This window comes from Haliotis rufescens, unplaced genomic scaffold (genome assembly GCF_023055435.1).
Source record: "Haliotis rufescens isolate VD_foot unplaced genomic scaffold, xgHalRufe1.0.p SCAF_19, whole genome shotgun sequence".
NCBI lineage: Eukaryota > Metazoa > Mollusca > Gastropoda > Lepetellida > Haliotidae > Haliotis > Haliotis rufescens.
Window position 1 is genome coordinate 17,444,951 of NW_025963879.1, and position 18,233 is coordinate 17,463,183.

General features: G+C 44.5%; 1 protein-coding gene across 1 annotated transcript; it reads left to right on the forward strand.

Annotated features, from left to right (window-relative positions):
- The first annotated feature begins 2,257 nt into the window (after window positions 1-2,257).
- LOC124137620 (ankyrin repeat, PH and SEC7 domain containing protein secG-like) lies at window positions 2,258-12,359 on the forward strand. Its single transcript, XM_048399154.1, has 3 exons — window positions 2,258-2,438; window positions 7,202-7,768; window positions 11,743-12,359. Exons 1-3 carry the CDS (start codon window positions 2,258-2,260, stop codon window positions 12,357-12,359), a joined length of 1,365 nt encoding a protein of 454 aa, XP_048255111.1.
- The last annotated feature ends 5,874 nt before the right edge of the window (window positions 12,360-18,233 follow it).

Consider the following 18,233-nt stretch of genomic DNA (forward strand, 5'->3'; position numbering starts at 1 on the left):
TGGTTAAGGGGTGGGACTGTTGGGATGATGGTTGTAAAGGGGTGGGACTGTTGGAATGATGGTGGTAAAGGGATGGGACTGTTGGGATGATGGTGGTAAAGGGGTGGGGCTGTTGGGATGATGGTTGTAATGTGGTGGGACTGTTGGGATGATGGTGGTAAAGGGGTGGGACTGTTGGGATGATGGTGGTAAAGGGGTGGGACTGTTCGAATGATGGTGGTAAAGGGGTGGGACTGTTGGGATGATGGTGGTAAAGTGGTCGGGACTGTTGGAATGAAGGTGGTAAAGGGGTGGGACTGTTGGAATGATGGTGGTAAAGGGTTCGGGACTTTTAGGATGATTGTGGTAAAGTGGTGGGACTGTTTGGATGATGGTGGTTAAGGGGTGGGACTGTTGGGATGATGGTGGTTAAGGGTTGGGACTGTTGGAATGATGGTGGTAAAGGGATGGGACTGTTGGGATGATGGTGGTAAAGTGGTCGGGACTGTTGGGATGATGGTGGTAAAGGGATGGGACTGTTGTGATGATGGTGGTAAAGGGGTGGGACTGTTGGGATGATGGTGGTAAAGGGGTTGGACTGTTGGAATGATGGTGGTAAAGGGGTTGGACTGTTGGAATGATGGTGGTAAAGGGGTGGGACTGTTGGGATGATGGTGGTAAAGTGGTTGGACTGTCAGGATGAAGGTGGTAAAGGTGTGGGACTGTTGGGATGATGGTGGTAAAGGGGTCTGGACTTTTAGGATGATGGTGGTAAAGTGGTGGGACTGTTCAGCTGATGGTTGTAAAGGGGTGGGACTGTTGGGATGATGGTGGTAAAGGGATGGGACTGTTGGGATGATGGTGGTAAAGGGGTGGGACTGTTGGAATGATGGTGGTAAAGGGATGGGACTGTTGGGATGATGGTGGTAAAGGGGTGGGACTGTTGGAATGATGGTGGTAAAGGGGTGGGACTGTTGGGATGATGGTGGTAAAGGGGGTTGGACTCAGTGGATGATAGTGACAAAGGGGTGGGGCTGTTGGGATGATGGTGGGAAAGGGGTGGGACTGTTTGGATGATGGTCGTAAAGGGGTGGGACTGTTAGGATGATGGTGGTAAAGGGGATGGGACTGTTAGGATGATGGTGTTAACAGGGTTGGACGTTTAGGATGATGGTGGTAAAGGGGGTGGGACTGTTAGGATGATGTTGGTAAAGGGATGGGGTTGTTAGGATGATGGTGGGAAAGGGGTCGGACTGTTGGAAGGAATGTACTTACAGGATGTGTTTAGGATCTTTAGTTTGTAGGATTAATAGAAATAGCTACTTTTTAAGATTTTTCTCTCTTGACTGATGTTTGAGTTGCGGCTGACCGTTTCCTGACCAAGCCTCAACCAAGTTTACACATCAACCAGTTAAAACATTTGTCAGCAAATTGATTGCGCCGGTAGCTTTAGGCCACTCCCCCAAATAGGTTTGATTTTACGTCCCGTCCAAGATTATTGCACTTATATAGCGACGTGCAAGCACGTGTGTGTGTGTGTGGCTGCTTGTACTAGTCCGGACTGATGCCGATTTATAGTGCTAGCCCACTGAGATACCATGCCGCAGTTTAACAAGAATACCCCACTCAGACACAGTATATTGACTCCGAGCCGACCAGTCCTTGTTTTAGCCCCTTCATGCCGAGCGCCAGACAGGGTAACAAAAAGTACCATCTTTTAACATCTTTTGGTATGACGCGCCCGGGGATCGAACCCCGGACCTTCCGCTCTCCGGGCGGACGCTCTACCACTAGACCACGGAGGCGGTCTGTTTGTTTTGAAAACCGATTACGGAGCGTGTGGTTTCAGCAATTTCACTTTGACATTTAAATACTTTCTGCGAATGTTATGACTTTTTTGGACTCGGAAATTGACTTGATGGATCTAGGAAAATTGATATTCGCGAGAAAATCGCAATCATTTTAACTTTAATTGCCCTTTAAGCATCTTTACGTGATGGTACTTTTGGGGATGATGGTATCGGGATTGGACTGTTGGGATGATGGGATGATGGGATGATATTGGATACAGTATATTGATCTTTGTCACCAATGCAATGACTGAAATGTCACATGACGTTTCCAGAACTGCTTCAAGTGGGCATCGGCCTACCTGTGCCCCTCCCTGAACATATAAGTGTCCGCCCCGTCTTGTCAGCTGCTACGTCTCTGGACCTTGGTGCTGAAAGTCGTCTCTGTCAGCATTGTGTGGATCAGTTGCTCCTGTAAAGACTTCAACATGCGGTCGCTGTGTTCAAGTAAATGCCGTACTCTACGCCTGACTTTAACAGCAAGTGTGTACTTCATGTTGGAACTTTCCACGTGCACCGCAGGGAAATGTGGACTTCAAACGACTGAGAAAATGACGTTCGGTTCTATCACTATCAGGAACACCGGCATGAAGTTGTGCCAAGTTAGATGTGATGAACATTGCTTCAGTTCCAATTTCGATATCATTCCTGAAATTGAAACCTGTCGTCGATTAGATGATGAATCAAAGAAGGTTGAGAGGGCAGGCGGATCCAGTGTTCTTTCTAAGACTCATGTCGGAGTACGTCATGTGGGTCATATGGGTGTGAGTTAATCTTACCTAGAATAACATGTACTGCACCGAATACCTCTCAAAAAGCGACTATGCTTGTCGTAAGAGGCGACTAACAGGCTCGGGATGTCAGGCTCGTTCAATTGGTGGATAATGTCATCGGTTCCCAATTGTGTGATATCTGGTCCTGACTCGACCGCCGCAATATAGCTGGAATATTGCTGCGTGCGGTGTTAAACAACAAATAAACAAACAATACAAATTCCAGTACAATTTGATTAGATCGAAGTTTACGAGCATATATATGTTATCAGTAAAATGTTTCTTTAAGTAACATTAACGATAAGTTCTAAAAGCATTATGACTGAAAACTTGTTCTCATTTATCATAAGCTAAATATTTGGGCTTGATTAAATCATATATTTTAACTTTGTCACAGCGCCAGTGAGCAACTGTCGATGGATATTAGGCGCTTTACAAATCAATTATTATTATTATTATTATTATTGTTGTTGTTGTTGTTGTTGTTGTTCTTCTTCTTCTTCTTCTATTTATTGGTGTCAACAGATCGGGGCCGGATCCTGTGCATCCAAACAATGCCATCCGTATTACCAATGTTTTGAAAATAAATATGGAAAAGCTTCCTGTCTAAAAGGTAAGTGTCTCAGAGAGTGAGTGAGTGAGTTGGGTTTAACGCCGCTTTTAACAGTATTCCAGTTATATCACGGAGTGTCAGCTTCATGTGGGAGGAAAGCGTCTCAGTGAGAGAATTGTACAAGGTTGATCTTCATGTGGTTTCTACCCGTCTCCATCCCTCAGGGGTGGTGTGGTTGAAACAATACTTGCAGATCAACCTGCGCCATTGTTATACGTCCGTTTTTTGTTCGATTATCTTTCAACTGATTTAAACAACTGGAATGACGAAAGGTTATTCGAAAGTTGAAAGTATCCCAGCTGGCGCTTTGATCAGTCAGTCGCTATTAGCTGTTTTTACAAAGTATCCCACCTGGCCTTGTGATCAGTCAGTCGCTATTAGCTGTTTTTACAAAGTATCCCACCTGGTGCTGTGATCAGTCAGTAGCTATTAGCTGTTTTTACAAAGTATCCCACCTGGTGCTGTGATCAGTCAGTCGCTAATAGCTGTTTTTACAAAGTATCCAACCTGGCCCTGTGATCAGTCAGTCGCTATTAGCTGTTTTTACAAAGTATCCCACCTGGCCTTGTGATCAGTCAGTCGCTATTAGCTGTTTTTACAAAGTATCCCAGCTGGTGCTGTGATCAGTCAGTCGCTATTAGCTGTGTTTACAAAGTATCCGTGCTGGTGCTGTGATCAGTCAGTCGCTATTAGCTGTGTTTACAAAGTATCCCAGCTGGTGCTGTGATCAGTCAGTCGCTATTAGCTGTTTTTACAAAGTATCCCACCTGGCCCTGTGATCAGTCAGTCGCTATTAGCTGTTTTTACAAAGTATCCAACCTGGCCCTCTGATCAGTCAGTCGCTATTAGCTGTTTTTACAAAGTATCCCACCTTGCCCTGTGATCAGTCAGTCGCTATTAGCTGTTTTTACAAAGTATCCCACCTGGTGCTGTGATCAGTCAGTCGCTATTAGCTGTTTTTACAAAGTATCCCACCTGGCCCTGTGATTAGTCAGTCGCTATTAGCTGTTTTTACAAAGTATCCCACCTGGCCCTGTGATCAGTCAGTCGCTATTAGCTGTTTTTACAAAGTATCCCACCTGGCCCTGTGATCAGTCAGTCGCTTTTAAGCTGTTTTTACAAAGTATCCCACCTGGTGCTGTGATCAGTCAGTCGCTATTAGCTGTTTTTACAAAGTATCCAGCCTGGCCCTGTGATTAGTCAGTCGCTATTAGCTGTTTTTACAAAGTATCCAACCTGGCCCTGTGATCAGTCAGTCGCTATTAGCTGTTATTACAAAGTATCCCACCTGGTGCTGTGATCAGTCAGTCGCTATTAGCTGTGTTTACAAAGTATCCCAGCTGGTGCTGTGATCAGTCAGTCGCTATTAGCTGTGTTTACAAAGTATCCCAGCTGGAGCTGTGATCAGTCAGTCGCTATTAGCTGTTTTTACAAAGTATCCCACCTGGTGCTGTGATCAGTCAGTCGCTATTAGCTGTGTTTACAAAGTATCCCAGCTGGAGCTGTGATCAGTCAGTCGCTATTAGCTGTGTTTACAAAGTATCCCACCTGGTGCTGTGATCAGTCAGTCGCTATTAGCTGTTTTTACAAAGTATCCCACCTGGCCTTGTGATCAGTCAGTCGCTATTAGCTGTTTTTACAAAGTATCCCACCTGGTGCTGTGATCAGTCAGTCGCTATTAGCTGTTTTTACAAAGTATCCCACCTGGCCCTGTGATTAGTCAGTCGCTATTAGCTGTGTTTACAAAGTATCCAACCTGGCCCTGTGATCAGTCAGTCGCTATTAGCTGTTTTTACAAAGTATCCCACCTTGCCCTGTGATCAGTCAGTCGCTATTAGCTGTTTTTACAAAGTATCCCACCTGGTGCTGTGATCAGTCAGTCGCTATTAGCTGTTTTTACAAAGTATCCCACCTGGCCCTGTGATTAGTCAGTCGCTATTAGCTGTTTTTACAAAGTATCCCACCTGGCCCTGTGATCAGTCAGTCGCTATTAGCTGTTTTTACAAAGTATCCAACCTGGCCCTCTGATCAGTCAGTCGCTATTAGCTGTTTTTACAAAGTATCCCACCTGGTGCTGTGATCAGTCAGTCGCTATTAGCTGTTTTTACAAAGTATCCCACCTGGCCCTGTGATCAGTCAGTCGCTATTAGCTGTTTTTACAAAGTATCCCACCTGGTGCTGTGATCAGTCAGTCGCTATTAGCTGTTTTTACAAAGTATCCCACCTGGCCCTGTGATTAGTCAGTCGCTATTAGCTGTGTTTACAAAGTATCCAACCTGGCCCTGTGATCAGTCAGTCGCTATTAGCTGTTTTTACAAAGTATCCCACCTTGCCCTGTGATCAGTCAGTCGCTATTAGCTGTTTTTACAAAGTATCCCACCTGGTGCTGTGATCAGTCAGTCGCTATTAGCTGTTTTTACAAAGTATCCCACCTGGCCCTGTGATTAGTCAGTCGCTATTAGCTGTTTTTACAAAGTATCCAACCTGGCCCTGTGATCAGTCAGTCGCTATTAGCTGTTTTTACAAAGTATCCCACCTGGCCCTGTGATCAGTCAGTCGCTTTTAAGCTGTTTTTACAAAGTATCCCACCTGGTGCTGTGATCAGTCAGTAGCTATTAGCTGTTTTTACAATGTATCCCACCTGGTGCTGTGATCAGTCAGTCGCTAATAGCTGTTTTTACAACGTATCCAACCTGGCCCTGTGATCAGTCAGTCGCTATTAGCTGTTTTTACAAAGTATCCCAGCTGGTGCTGTGATCAGTCAGTCGCTATTAGCTGTGTTTACAAAGTATCCCAGCTGGTGCTGTGATCAGTCAGTCGCTATTAGCTGTGTTTACAAAGTATCCCAGCTGGAGCTGTGATCAGTCAGTCGCTATTAGCTGTTTTTACAAAGTATCCCACCTGGCCCTGTGATCAGTCAGTCGCTATTAGCTGTTTTTACAAAGTATCCAACCTGGCCCTCTGATCAGTCAGTCGCTATTAGCTGTTTTTACAAAGTATCCCACCTGGTGCTGTGATCAGTCAGTCGCTATTAGCTGTTTTTACAAAGTATCCCACCTGGCCTTGTGATCAGTCAGTCGCTATTAGCTGTTTTTACAAAGTATCCCACCTGGTGCTGTGATCAGTCAGTCGCTATTAGCTGTTTTTACAAAGTATCCCACCTGGCCCTGTGATTAGTCAGTCGCTATTAGCTGTTTTTACAAAGTATCCAACCTGGCCCTGTGATCAGTCAGTCGCTATTAGCTGTTTTTACAAAGTATCCCACCTTGCCCTGTGATCAGTCAGTCGCTATTAGCTGTTTTTACAAAGTATCCCACCTGGTGCTGTGATCAGTCAGTCGCTATTAGCTGTTTTTACAAAGTATCCCACCTGGCCCTGTGATTAGTCAGTCGCTATTAGCTGTTTTTACAAAGTATCCCACCTGGCCCTGTGATCAGTCAGTCGCTATTAGCTGTTTTTACAAAGTATCCCACCTGGCCCTGTGATCAGTCAGTCGCTTTTAAGCTGTTTTTACAAAGTATCCCACCTGGTGCTGTGATCAGTCAGTCGCTATTAGCTGTTTTTACAAAGTATCCAGCCTGGCCCTGTGATTAGTCAGTCGCTATTAGCTGTGTTTACAAAGTATCCAACCTGGCCCTGTGATCAGTCAGTCGCTATTAGCTGTTATTACAAAGTATCCCACCTGGTGCTGTGATCAGTCAGTCGCTATTAGCTGTGTTTACAAAGTATCCCAGCTGGTGCTGTGATCAGTCAGTCGCTATTAGCTGTGTTTACAAAGTATCCCACCTGGTGCTGTGATCAGTCAGTCGCTATTAGCTGTTTTTACAAAGTATCCCACCTGGCCCTGTGATCAGTAAGTCGCTATTAGCTGTTTTTACAAAGTATCCCACCTGGTGCTGTGATCAGTCAGTCGCTATTAGCTGTTATTACAAAGTATCCCACCTGGCCCTGTGATTAGTCAGTCGCTATTAGCTGTTCTGTTGTAGCGCCACGGAGACACTCCCGACGATTTCGAAGAGAGGACGTCAAACTGCTCAAGGCTTGCAAGTATGGGACTCTAGACAATGTAAGACAAATCGTGTCTCGGGACCGGGCTAATATCAACTATAGAGGTCCCCTTGGGCTGACACCATTGATGAATGCGGCACAACGGAAAGGGATGCAAGACATGATAGAGTTTCTGGTGAGGATTGGGGCTAATGCATCAGTCATTGATGCCAACGGTGACACCATCCTCCATCATGCTTGCGTTGGAGCAGATGAGGAGACAGTGAAATATTTCATCTCACAGGACATTGTAGACATCAACTGTAGAGGGTACCACGGCAGGACACCGGTGATGAATGCAGCCGAAGCGGGGAGTGTTGAAGTGGTTAAGCTACTGGTGAGTGAAGGAGCCGATTTGTCACTCGTCGATACCGAAGGCAGCACCATCCTTCATGGGGTCTGTCGTAGAGGGCACTCGGAGGTGGCGTCGTATATTCTCACACAGAACAGGATAGACATCAATGCCAGGGATATGGCGGGGAGGACACCGCTGGACTTGGCGAAAAGTAAAGATATGCATGATCTTCTTGTATCACATGGCGCTCACCATATGTAACTGCAGTGTTTGTGTAGACACTAGGGGAGATGATGTTGTCGTATACATTGACGTGCTCTGTGGTGAGGTGAGGTGAGGTGAGGTGAGGAGAGGAGAGGAGAGGAGAGGAGAGGAGAGGAGAGGAGAGGAGAGGAGAGGAGAGGATCTCTGTGACTGATTTATGCCGGGTTTTTCGTGCTACCCCACTCAGACACAGTATACTGACTCCGAGCCGACCAGTCCTCGTTTTTGTCTCCTTAATGTCGAGCGCCAGGCAGGGTAACAACAAGTACCACCTTTTATACGTCTATTGGGATGACGCGGCCGGGATATGGAACCTGATTAAATCATATATTTTAACTTTGTCACAGCGCCAGTGAGCAACTGTCGATGGATATTAGGCGCTTTACAAATCAATTATTATTATTATTATTATTATTGTTGTTGTTGTTGTTGTTGTTGTTGTTCTTCTTCTTCTATTTATTGGTGTCAACAGATCGGGGCCGGATCCTGTGCATCCAAACAATGCCATCCGTATTACCAATGTTTTGAAAATAAATATGGAAAAGCTTCCTGTCTAAAAGGTAAGTGTCTCAGAGAGTGAGTGAGTGAGTTGGGTTTAACGCCGCTTTTAACAGTATTCCAGTTATATCACGGAGTGTCAGCTTTATGTGGGAGGAAAGCGTCTCAGTGAGAGAATTGTACAAGGTTGATCTTCATGTGGTTTCTACCCGTCTCCATCCCTCAGGGGTGGTGTGGTTGAAACAATACTTGCAGATCAACCTGCGCCATTGTTATACGTCCGTTTTTTGTTCGATTATCTTTCAACTGATTTAAACAACTGGAATGACGAAAGGTTATTCGAAAGTTGAAAGTATCCCAGCTGGCGCTTTGATCAGTCAGTCGCTATTAGCTGTTTTTACAAAGTATCCCACCTGGCCTTGTGATCAGTCAGTCGCTATTAGCTGTTTTTACAAAGTATCCCACCTGGTGCTGTGATCAGTCAGTAGCTATTAGCTGTTTTTACAAAGTATCCCACCTGGTGCTGTGATCAGTCAGTCGCTAATAGCTGTTTTTACAAAGTATCCAACCTGGCCCTGTGATCAGTCAGTCGCTATTAGCTGTTTTTACAAAGTATCCCACCTGGCCTTGTGATCAGTCAGTCGCTATTAGCTGTTTTTACAAAGTATCCCAGCTGGTGCTGTGATCAGTCAGTCGCTATTAGCTGTGTTTACAAAGTATCCGTGCTGGTGCTGTGATCAGTCAGTCGCTATTAGCTGTGTTTACAAAGTATCCCAGCTGGTGCTGTGATCAGTCAGTCGCTATTAGCTGTTTTTACAAAGTATCCCACCTGGCCCTGTGCTCAGTCAGTCGCTATTAGCTGTTTTTACAAAGTATCCAACCTGGCCCTCTGATCAGTCAGTCGCTATTAGCTGTTTTTACAAAGTATCCCACCTGGTGCTGTGATCAGTCAGTCGCTATTAGCTGTTTTTACAAAGTATCCCACCTGGTGCTGTGATCAGTCAGTCGCTATTAGCTGTTTTTACAAAGTATCCCACCTGGTGCTGTGATCAGTCAGTCGCTATTAGCTGTTTTTACAAAGTATCCCACCTGGCCTTGTGATCAGTCAGTCGCTATTAGCTGTTTTTACAAAGTATCCCACCTTGTGCTGTGATCAGTCAGTCGCTATTAGCTGTGTTTACAAAGTATCCAACCTGGCCCTGTGATCAGTCAGTCGCTATTAGCTGTTTTTACAAAGTATCCCACCTTGCCCTGTGATCAGTCAGTCGCTATTAGCTGTTTTTACAAAGTATCCCACCTGGTGCTGTGATCAGTCAGTCGCTATTAGCTGTTTTTACAAAGTATCCCACCTGGCCCTGTGATTAGTCAGTCGCTATTAGCTGTTTTTACAAAGTATCCCACCTGGCCCTGTGATCAGTCAGTCGCTATTAGCTGTTTTTACAAAGTATCCAACCTGGCCCTCTGATCAGTCAGTCGCTATTAGCTGTTTTTACAAAGTATCCCACCTGGTGCTGTGATTAGTCAGTCGCTATTAGCTGTTTTTACAAAGTATCCCACCTGGCCCTGTGATCAGTCAGTCGCTATTAGCTGTTTTTACAAAGTATCCCACCTGGTGCTGTGATCAGTCAGTCGCTATTAGCTGTTTTTACAAAGTATCCCACCTGGCCCTGTGATTAGTCAGTCGCTATTAGCTGTGTTTACAAAGTATCCAACCTGGCCCTGTGATCAGTCAGTCGCTATTAGCTGTTTTTACAAAGTATCCCACCTTGCCCTGTGATCAGTCAGTCGCTATTAGCTGTTTTTACAAAGTATCCCACCTGGTGCTGTGATCAGTCAGTCGCTATTAGCTGTTTTTACAAAGTATCCCACCTGGCCCTGTGATTAGTCAGTCGCTATTAGCTGTTTTTACAAAGTATCCAACCTGGCCCTGTGATCAGTCAGTCGCTATTAGCTGTTTTTACAAAGTATCCCACCTGGCCCTGTGATCAGTCAGTCGCTTTTAAGCTGTTTTTACAAAGTATCCCACCTGGTGCTGTGATCAGTCAGTAGCTATTAGCTGTTTTTACAATGTATCCCACCTGGTGCTGTGATCAGTCAGTCGCTAATAGCTGTTTTTACAACGTATCCAACCTGGCCCTGTGATCAGTCAGTCGCTATTAGCTGTTTTTACAAAGTATCCCAGCTGGTGCTGTGATCAGTCAGTCGCTATTAGCTGTGTTTACAAAGTATCCCAGCTGGTGCTGTGATCAGTCAGTCGCTATTAGCTGTGTTTACAAAGTATCCCAGCTGGAGCTGTGATCAGTCAGTCGCTATTAGCTGTTTTTACAAAGTATCCCACCTGGCCCTGTGATCAGTCAGTCGCTATTAGCTGTTTTTACAAAGTATCCAACCTGGCCCTCTGATCAGTCAGTCGCTATTAGCTGTTTTTACAAAGTATCCCAGCTGGTGCTGTGATCAGTCAGTCGCTATTAGCTGTTTTTACAAAGTATCCCACCTGGCCTTGTGATCAGTCAGTCGCTATTAGCTGTTTTTACAAAGTATCCCACCTGGTGCTCTGATCAGTCAGTCGCTATTAGCTGTTTTTACAAAGTATCCCACCTGGCCCTGTGATTAGTCAGTCGCTATTAGCTGTTTTTACAAAGTATCCAACCTGGCCCTGTGATCAGTCAGTCGCTATTAGCTGTTTTTACAAAGTATCCCACCTTGCCCTGTGATCAGTCAGTCGCTATTAGCTGTTTTTACAAAGTATCCGTGCTGGTGCTGTGATCAGTCAGTCGCTATTAGCTGTTTTTACAAAGTATCCCACCTGGCCCTGTGATTAGTCAGTCGCTATTAGCTGTTTTTACAAAGTATCCCACCTGGCCCTGTGATCAGTCAGTCGCTATTAGCTGTTTTTACAAAGTATCCCACCTGGCCCTGTGATCAGTCAGTCGCTTTTAAGCTGTTTTTACAAAGTATCCCACCTGGTGCTGTGATCAGTCAGTCGCTATTAGCTGTTTTTACAAAGTATCCAGCCTGGCCCTGTGATTAGTCAGTCGCTATTAGCTGTTTTTACAAAGTATCCAACCTGGCCCTGTGATCAGTCAGTCGCTATTAGCTGTTATTACAAAGTATCCCAGCTGGTGCTGTGATCAGTCAGTCGCTATTAGCTGTGTTTACAAAGTATCCCAGCTGGTGCTGTGATCAGTCAGTCGCTATTAGCTGTGTTTACAAAGTATCCCACCTGGTGCTGTGATCAGTCAGTCGCTATTAGCTGTTTTTACAAAGTATCCCACCTGGCCCTGTGATCAGTAAGTCGCTATTAGCTGTTTTTACAAAGTATCCCACCTGGTGCTGTGATCAGTCAGTCGCTATTAGCTGTTATTACAAAGTATCCCACCTGGCCCTGTGATTAGTCAGTCGCTATTAGCTGTTCTGTTGTAGCGCCACGGAGACACTCCCGACGATTTCGAAGAGAGGACGTCAAACTGCTCAAGGCTTGCAAGTATGGGACTCTAGACAATGTAAGACAAATCGTGTCTCGGGACCGGGCTAATATCAACTATAGAGGTCCCCTTGGGCTGACACCATTGATGAATGCGGCACAACGGAAAGGGATGCAAGACATGATAGAGTTTCTGGTGAGGATTGGGGCTAATGCATCAGTCATTGATGCCAACGGTGACACCATCCTCCATCATGCTTGCGTTGGAGCAGATGAGGAGACAGTGAAATATTTCATCTCACAGGACATTGTAGACATCAACTGTAGAGGGTACCACGGCAGGACACCGGTGATGAATGCAGCCGAAGCGGGGAGTGTTGAAGTGGTTAAGCTACTGGTGAGTGAAGGAGCCGATTTGTCACTCGTCGATACCGAAGGCAGCACCATCCTTCATGGGGTCTGTCGTAGAGGGCACTCGGAGGTGGCGTCGTATATTCTCACACAGAACAGGATAGACATCAATGCCAGGGATATGGCGGGGAGGACACCGCTGGACTTGGCGAAAAGTAAAGATATGCATGATCTTCTTGTATCACATGGCGCTCACCATATGTAACTGCAGTGTTTGTGTAGACACTAGGGGAGATGATGTTGTCGTATACATTGACGTGCTCTGTGGTGAGGTGAGGTGAGGTGAGGTGAGGAGAGGAGAGGAGAGGAGAGGAGAGGAGAGGAGAGGAGAGGAGAGGAGAGGAGAGGATCTCTGTGACTGATTTATGCCGGGTTTTTCGTGCTACCCCACTCAGACACAGTATACTGACTCCGAGCCGACCAGTCCTCGTTTTTGTCTCCTTAATGTCGAGCGCCAGGCAGGGTAACAACAAGTACCACCTTTTATACGTCTATTGGGATGACGCGGCCGGGATATGGAACCTCTAACTTCTCTCTGCGGGCAGACGCTTTACCCCAAGACCACGGAGGCAGTGATATGTCACGTGTCGCGCACATCGTGTTGTAAAAGTATGTCATAATTAAGGTTAGAATATTTGTTTGTGTTTGAAAAGAAATACCATTTGTTACTTTTGTTCTATAGCCATTTAGTCCATTTTGTGTGAATTATATGACATAATCACTCGTTAATTAATTAAATATGCAAAAGACAAAAAACAAAGTGTTTCTTTTACCTTCACTGTTATATTAATAGCCATTTATATTGCGCTTGTCCATGCTGGATGCTGAAAGCGCACCATTATCAACCCGCTCATTGGATCAGTGTACATTCGAATTTCTTTCTCAGCTTCCTGGGGAGTATACAATCCAAAGTAGAAGCTTAACATTCACATTTTCGTCTCCTGTCTGGCACTATGCTGTACGAACAGAAATCTATTTCTCAGCTTCCTGGGGAGTATACAATCCAAGTAGAAGCTTAACATTCACATTTTCGTCTCCTGTCTGGCACTATGCTGTACGAACAGAAATCTATTTCTCAGCTTCCTGGGGAGTATACAATCCAAGTAGAAGCTTAACATTCACATTTTCGTCTCCTGTCTGGCCCTATGCTGTACGAACAGAAATCTATTTCTCAGCTTCCTGGGGAGTATACAATCCAAGTAGAAGCTTAACATTCACATTTTCGTCTCCTGTCTGGCACTATGCTGTACGAACAGAAATCTATTTCTCAGCTTCCTGGGGAGTATACAATCCAAGTAGAAGCTTAACATTCACATTTTCGTCTCCTGTCTGGCACTATGCTGTACGAACAGAAATCTATTTCTCAGCTTCCTGGGGAGTATACAATCCATATAGAAGCTTAACATTCACATTTCCGTCTCCTGTCTGGCACTATGCTGTACGAACAGAAATCTATTTCTCAGCTTCCTGGGGAGTATACAATCCAAGTAGAAGCTTAACATTCCCATTTTCGTCTCCTGTCTGGCACTATGCTGTACGAACAGAAATCTATTTCTCAGCTTCCTGGGGAGTATACAATCCAAGTAGAAGCTTAACATTCCCATTTTCGTCTCCTGTCTGGCACTATGCTGTACGAACAGAAATCTATTTCTCAGCTTCCTGGGGAGTATACAATCCAAGTAGAAGCTTAACATTCACATTTTCGTCTCCTGTCTGGCACTATGCTGTACGAACAGAAATCTATTTCTCAGCTTCCTGGGGAATATACAATCCAAGTAGAAGCTTAACATTCCCATTTTCGTCTCCTGTCTGGCACTATGCTGTACGAACAGAAATCTATTTCTCAGCTTCCTGGGGAGTATACAATCCAAGTAGAAGCTTAACATTCACATTTTCGTCTCCTGTCTGGCACTATGCTGTACGAACAGAAATCTATTTCTCAGCTTCCTGGGGAGTATACAATCCAAGTAGAAGCTTAACATTCCCATTTTCGTCTCCTGTCTGGCACTATGCTGTACGAACAGAAATCTATTTCTCAGCTTCCTGGGGAGTATACAATCCAAGTAGAAGCTTAACATTCCCATTTTCGTCTCCTGTCTGGCACTATGCTGTACGAACAGAAATCTATTTCTCAGCTTCCTGGGGAGTATACAATCCAAGTAGAAGCTTAACATTCCCATTTTCGTCTCCTGTCTGGCACTATGCTGTACGAACAGAAATCTATTTCTCAGCTTCCTGGGGAGTATACAATCCAAGTAGAAGCTTAACATTCACATTTTCGTCTCCTGTCTGGCACTATGCTGTACGAACAGAAATCTATTTCTCAGCTTCCTGGGGAGTATACAATCCAAGTAGAAGCTTAACATTCACATTTTCGTCTCCTGTCTGGCCCTATGCTGTACGAACAGAAATCTATTTCTCAGCTTCCTGGGGAGTATACAATCCAAGTAGAAGCTTAACATTCCCATTTTCGTCTCCTGTCTGGCACTATGCTGTACGAACAGAAATCTATTTCTCAGCTTCCTGGGGAGTATACAATCCAAGTAGAAGCTTAACATTCACATTTTCGTCTCCTGTCTGGCACTATGCTGTACGAACAGAAATCTATTTCTCAGCTTCCTGGGGAGTATACAATCCATATAGAAGCTTAACATTCACATTTCCGTCTCCTGTCTGGCACTATGCTGTACGAACAGAAATCTATTTCTCAGCTTCCTGGGGAGTATACAATCCAAGTAGAAGCTTAACATTCCCATTTTCGTCTCCTGTCTGGCACTATGCTGTACGAACAGAAATCTATTTCTCAGCTTCCTGGGGAGTATACAATCCAAGTAGAAGCTTAACATTCCCATTTTCGTCTCCTGTCTGGCACTATGCTGTACGAACAGAAATCTATTTCTCAGCTTCCTGGGGAGTATACAATCCAAGTAGAAGCTTAACATTCCCATTTTCGTCTCCTGTCTGGCACTATGCTGTACGAACAGAAATCTATTTCTCAGCTTCCTGGGGAGTATACAATCCAAGTAGAAGCTTAACATTCCCATTTTCGTCTCCTGTCTGGCACTATGCTGTACGAACAGAAATCTATTTCTCAGCTTCCTGGGGAGTATACAATCCAAGTAGAAGCTTAACATTCCCATTTTCGTCTCCTGTCTGGCACTATGCTGTACGAACAGAAATCTATTTCTCAGCTTCCTGGGGAGTATACAATCCAAGTAGAAGCTTAACATTCACATTTTCGTCTCCTGTCTGGCACTATGCTGTACGAACAGAAATCTATTTCTCAGCTTCCTGGGGAGTATACAATCCAAGTAGAAGCTTAACATTCCCATTTTCGTCTCCTGTCTGGCACTATGCTGTACGAACAGAAATCTATTTCTCAGCTTCCTGGGGAGTATACAATCCAAGTAGAAGCTTAACATTCCCATTTTCGTCTCCTGTCTGGCACTATGCTGTACGAACAGAAATCTATTTCTCAGCTTCCTGGGGAGTATACAATCCAAGTAGAAGCTTAACATTCACATTTTCGTCTCCTGTCTGGCACTATGCTGTACGAACAGAAATCTATTTCGAACAAAGTCACTTAAAGGAGAGTCACCACATGACGAGTTTGGCCCAGTTGTTGTCCTGTTGCGTACAATCTGGGATCTAGGAATATCTGCCCCGCCCATCCAAGGGCAGACAACACCCTTACAAAAGCAAGCAAATACCATAAAAATAACCAAAGCTCGACAATGCGACAAGCAACATTTCGATGACCTTGAAAAAGGTCGCGTTGTCGCACTGGAAAAAAGATATATTAAAAGCGCGACAATGGACAACACGACAATACGATAAATGATCAAAATGACGCATTTTCGCGCTTGGTTAATTTTGATAGTTCTTGCTTGTTTTTGTAAGGGCGACAACGCGACAATGCCATATATAGGTATATGTTTCTGATATATGCGAACAGAGATACACAATGGTCAATTTACGCCTCACTTCAGAGTTACGCAAGATCGCCGTCATATAGTTTGAATATTGCTGAGTGCTGATTAAAAAAACAAAACAACAACAAACATCATAAATAAATATACTGAACCATTTAAAAATTAATTATGACAGATTCCTAAACACATTGTTTAAAGTTTAAAGTCACATTAAACAAATAAGCACAAATGAAGCATTCTCCGATTAACCATTAAGCATGTAAACAGTTTTCGCAAATGTAGCATATGTTTGATAGAAATACTTGTATAACTTTTCCTTACACCCTACACTTTTCATGACATTTATTCACTGATGTCATTATATAAAACGCAGAAATAATACAAATGCCTCGTTCTCATTTCCTTCAGAATAATAAGGGCCGGTCGGGTAGCCTAATGGTTAAAGCGTTCGCTCGTCACGCCGAATACCCGGGTTCGATTCCCGACATGGGTACAATGTGTGAAGCTCATTTCTGGTGTCCCCCGCCGTGATATTGCTGGAATATTGCTAAAAGCGGCGTAAAACCATTCTCACTCACTCAGGTATTTTGGTATCTGAATATTACTGAGCGAAGTTACCTGAAGATTCTACGGAGATGCACCTTTTTAATGTACATTTTAATAATGTGCATGTATATAATGCGCCAAATCCACACCCCAAAGCATGCTTAAAGCGCTACATTTCTACTCCGGTCCATGGATCAGTGTGCGCACGATGATTTATTGTCATCTCCCTGGGGAGTATACAATTTACGATGTCTGTAAGGTAAACAGTTACACTACCATCTCACCCTTCCGGGTACCCACTCACTGCTGGGTGAACGAAGACACATTTCGAACAGTCACTTGTCTAAGGAGACACAACATGTGCTACATGTGCTTCAGTGTGAGACAGGATTGAGCCCTAGAAACTCTCAAGAAGGAAGCATCCGAGCATGGTCACCCATCCAACTACACTCCGTGACCAATAATGCTTACAACCCATGCTTGCCGTAAAAGGTGACTATTCTTGTCGTAAAAGGCGACTAACGGGATCGGGTGGTCAGGCTCGCTGACTTGGTTGATGCATGTCATCGATCCCAATTACGTGGATCGATGCTCATGATATTAATCACTGGATTGTCTGGTCCAGACTTGATTATTTACAGACCGCCGTTATATAGCTGGATTATTGCTGAGTGCGGCGTTAAACAACAAACCAAAACCAAACCAATATTGCTTAACGCTATTGGAGAAAATGAGGGACCGCCACTGGAGAGATATGTTTTAGGCTTGAAAAAGTATAAATTCATACCCAGGACTGGATTTCCATTGTAAATAATGATCTCACAATATTTATTTTCTTTTCAAAAGTACATACAACCGTATATTAAGATCCGTGATAGAATAGGTCTTCAGCAACTTGCGCTTGCCGTAAAAAGGCGACTATGCTTGTCGTAAGAGGCGACTAACGGGATCGGGTGTTCATTCTCGGTGGCTTGGTTGAAGCATGTCATTGTATCCCAATTGCGTGGATCGATGCTCATAATGTGAACCACTGGATTGTCTGGTCAAGACTTGATTATTTACAGACCGCCGTCATATAGCTGGAATATTGCTGTGTGCGGCGTTAAACAAACAAACAAACCAGTGGTTGAAATACGATGTTACTTAACCGTATGTTGCAACGTAAAAGGTAACGTTCCCCACAACCTTTCCACAACGTTGTAAAACAGAGGCACTGGACCTTCTGTTGTCCTAAAGTTGTCTTGCATTGGACACGTGTTTTCCTAATGGCATGAGTATTTAAACCGGAAGTGTTCATAACTTGGTTCTTTAGGACGGTGGGGGCACGGGTGGCCCAGTCGTCTAAGGCGCCGCGATTCGCTGTGCAGAGTTGCGTCCCTTGGGCACACCAGAAACCTATGGTTGTGGTAGGGCTAAGACGGGTAACTCGGGTACCCGGATCGGGTGGGTACTGACAAGGGCCCGGGTACCCACAGGACTACCCGGACCCGTGGTTAATAACGTGACATATTGTTTAATGACAAAAATTATCCAGAACTCTATGGTTACACTACAAGTCACTAATGTTCGCATTTCTTTCTGACTATGCACCCATTCCTTTT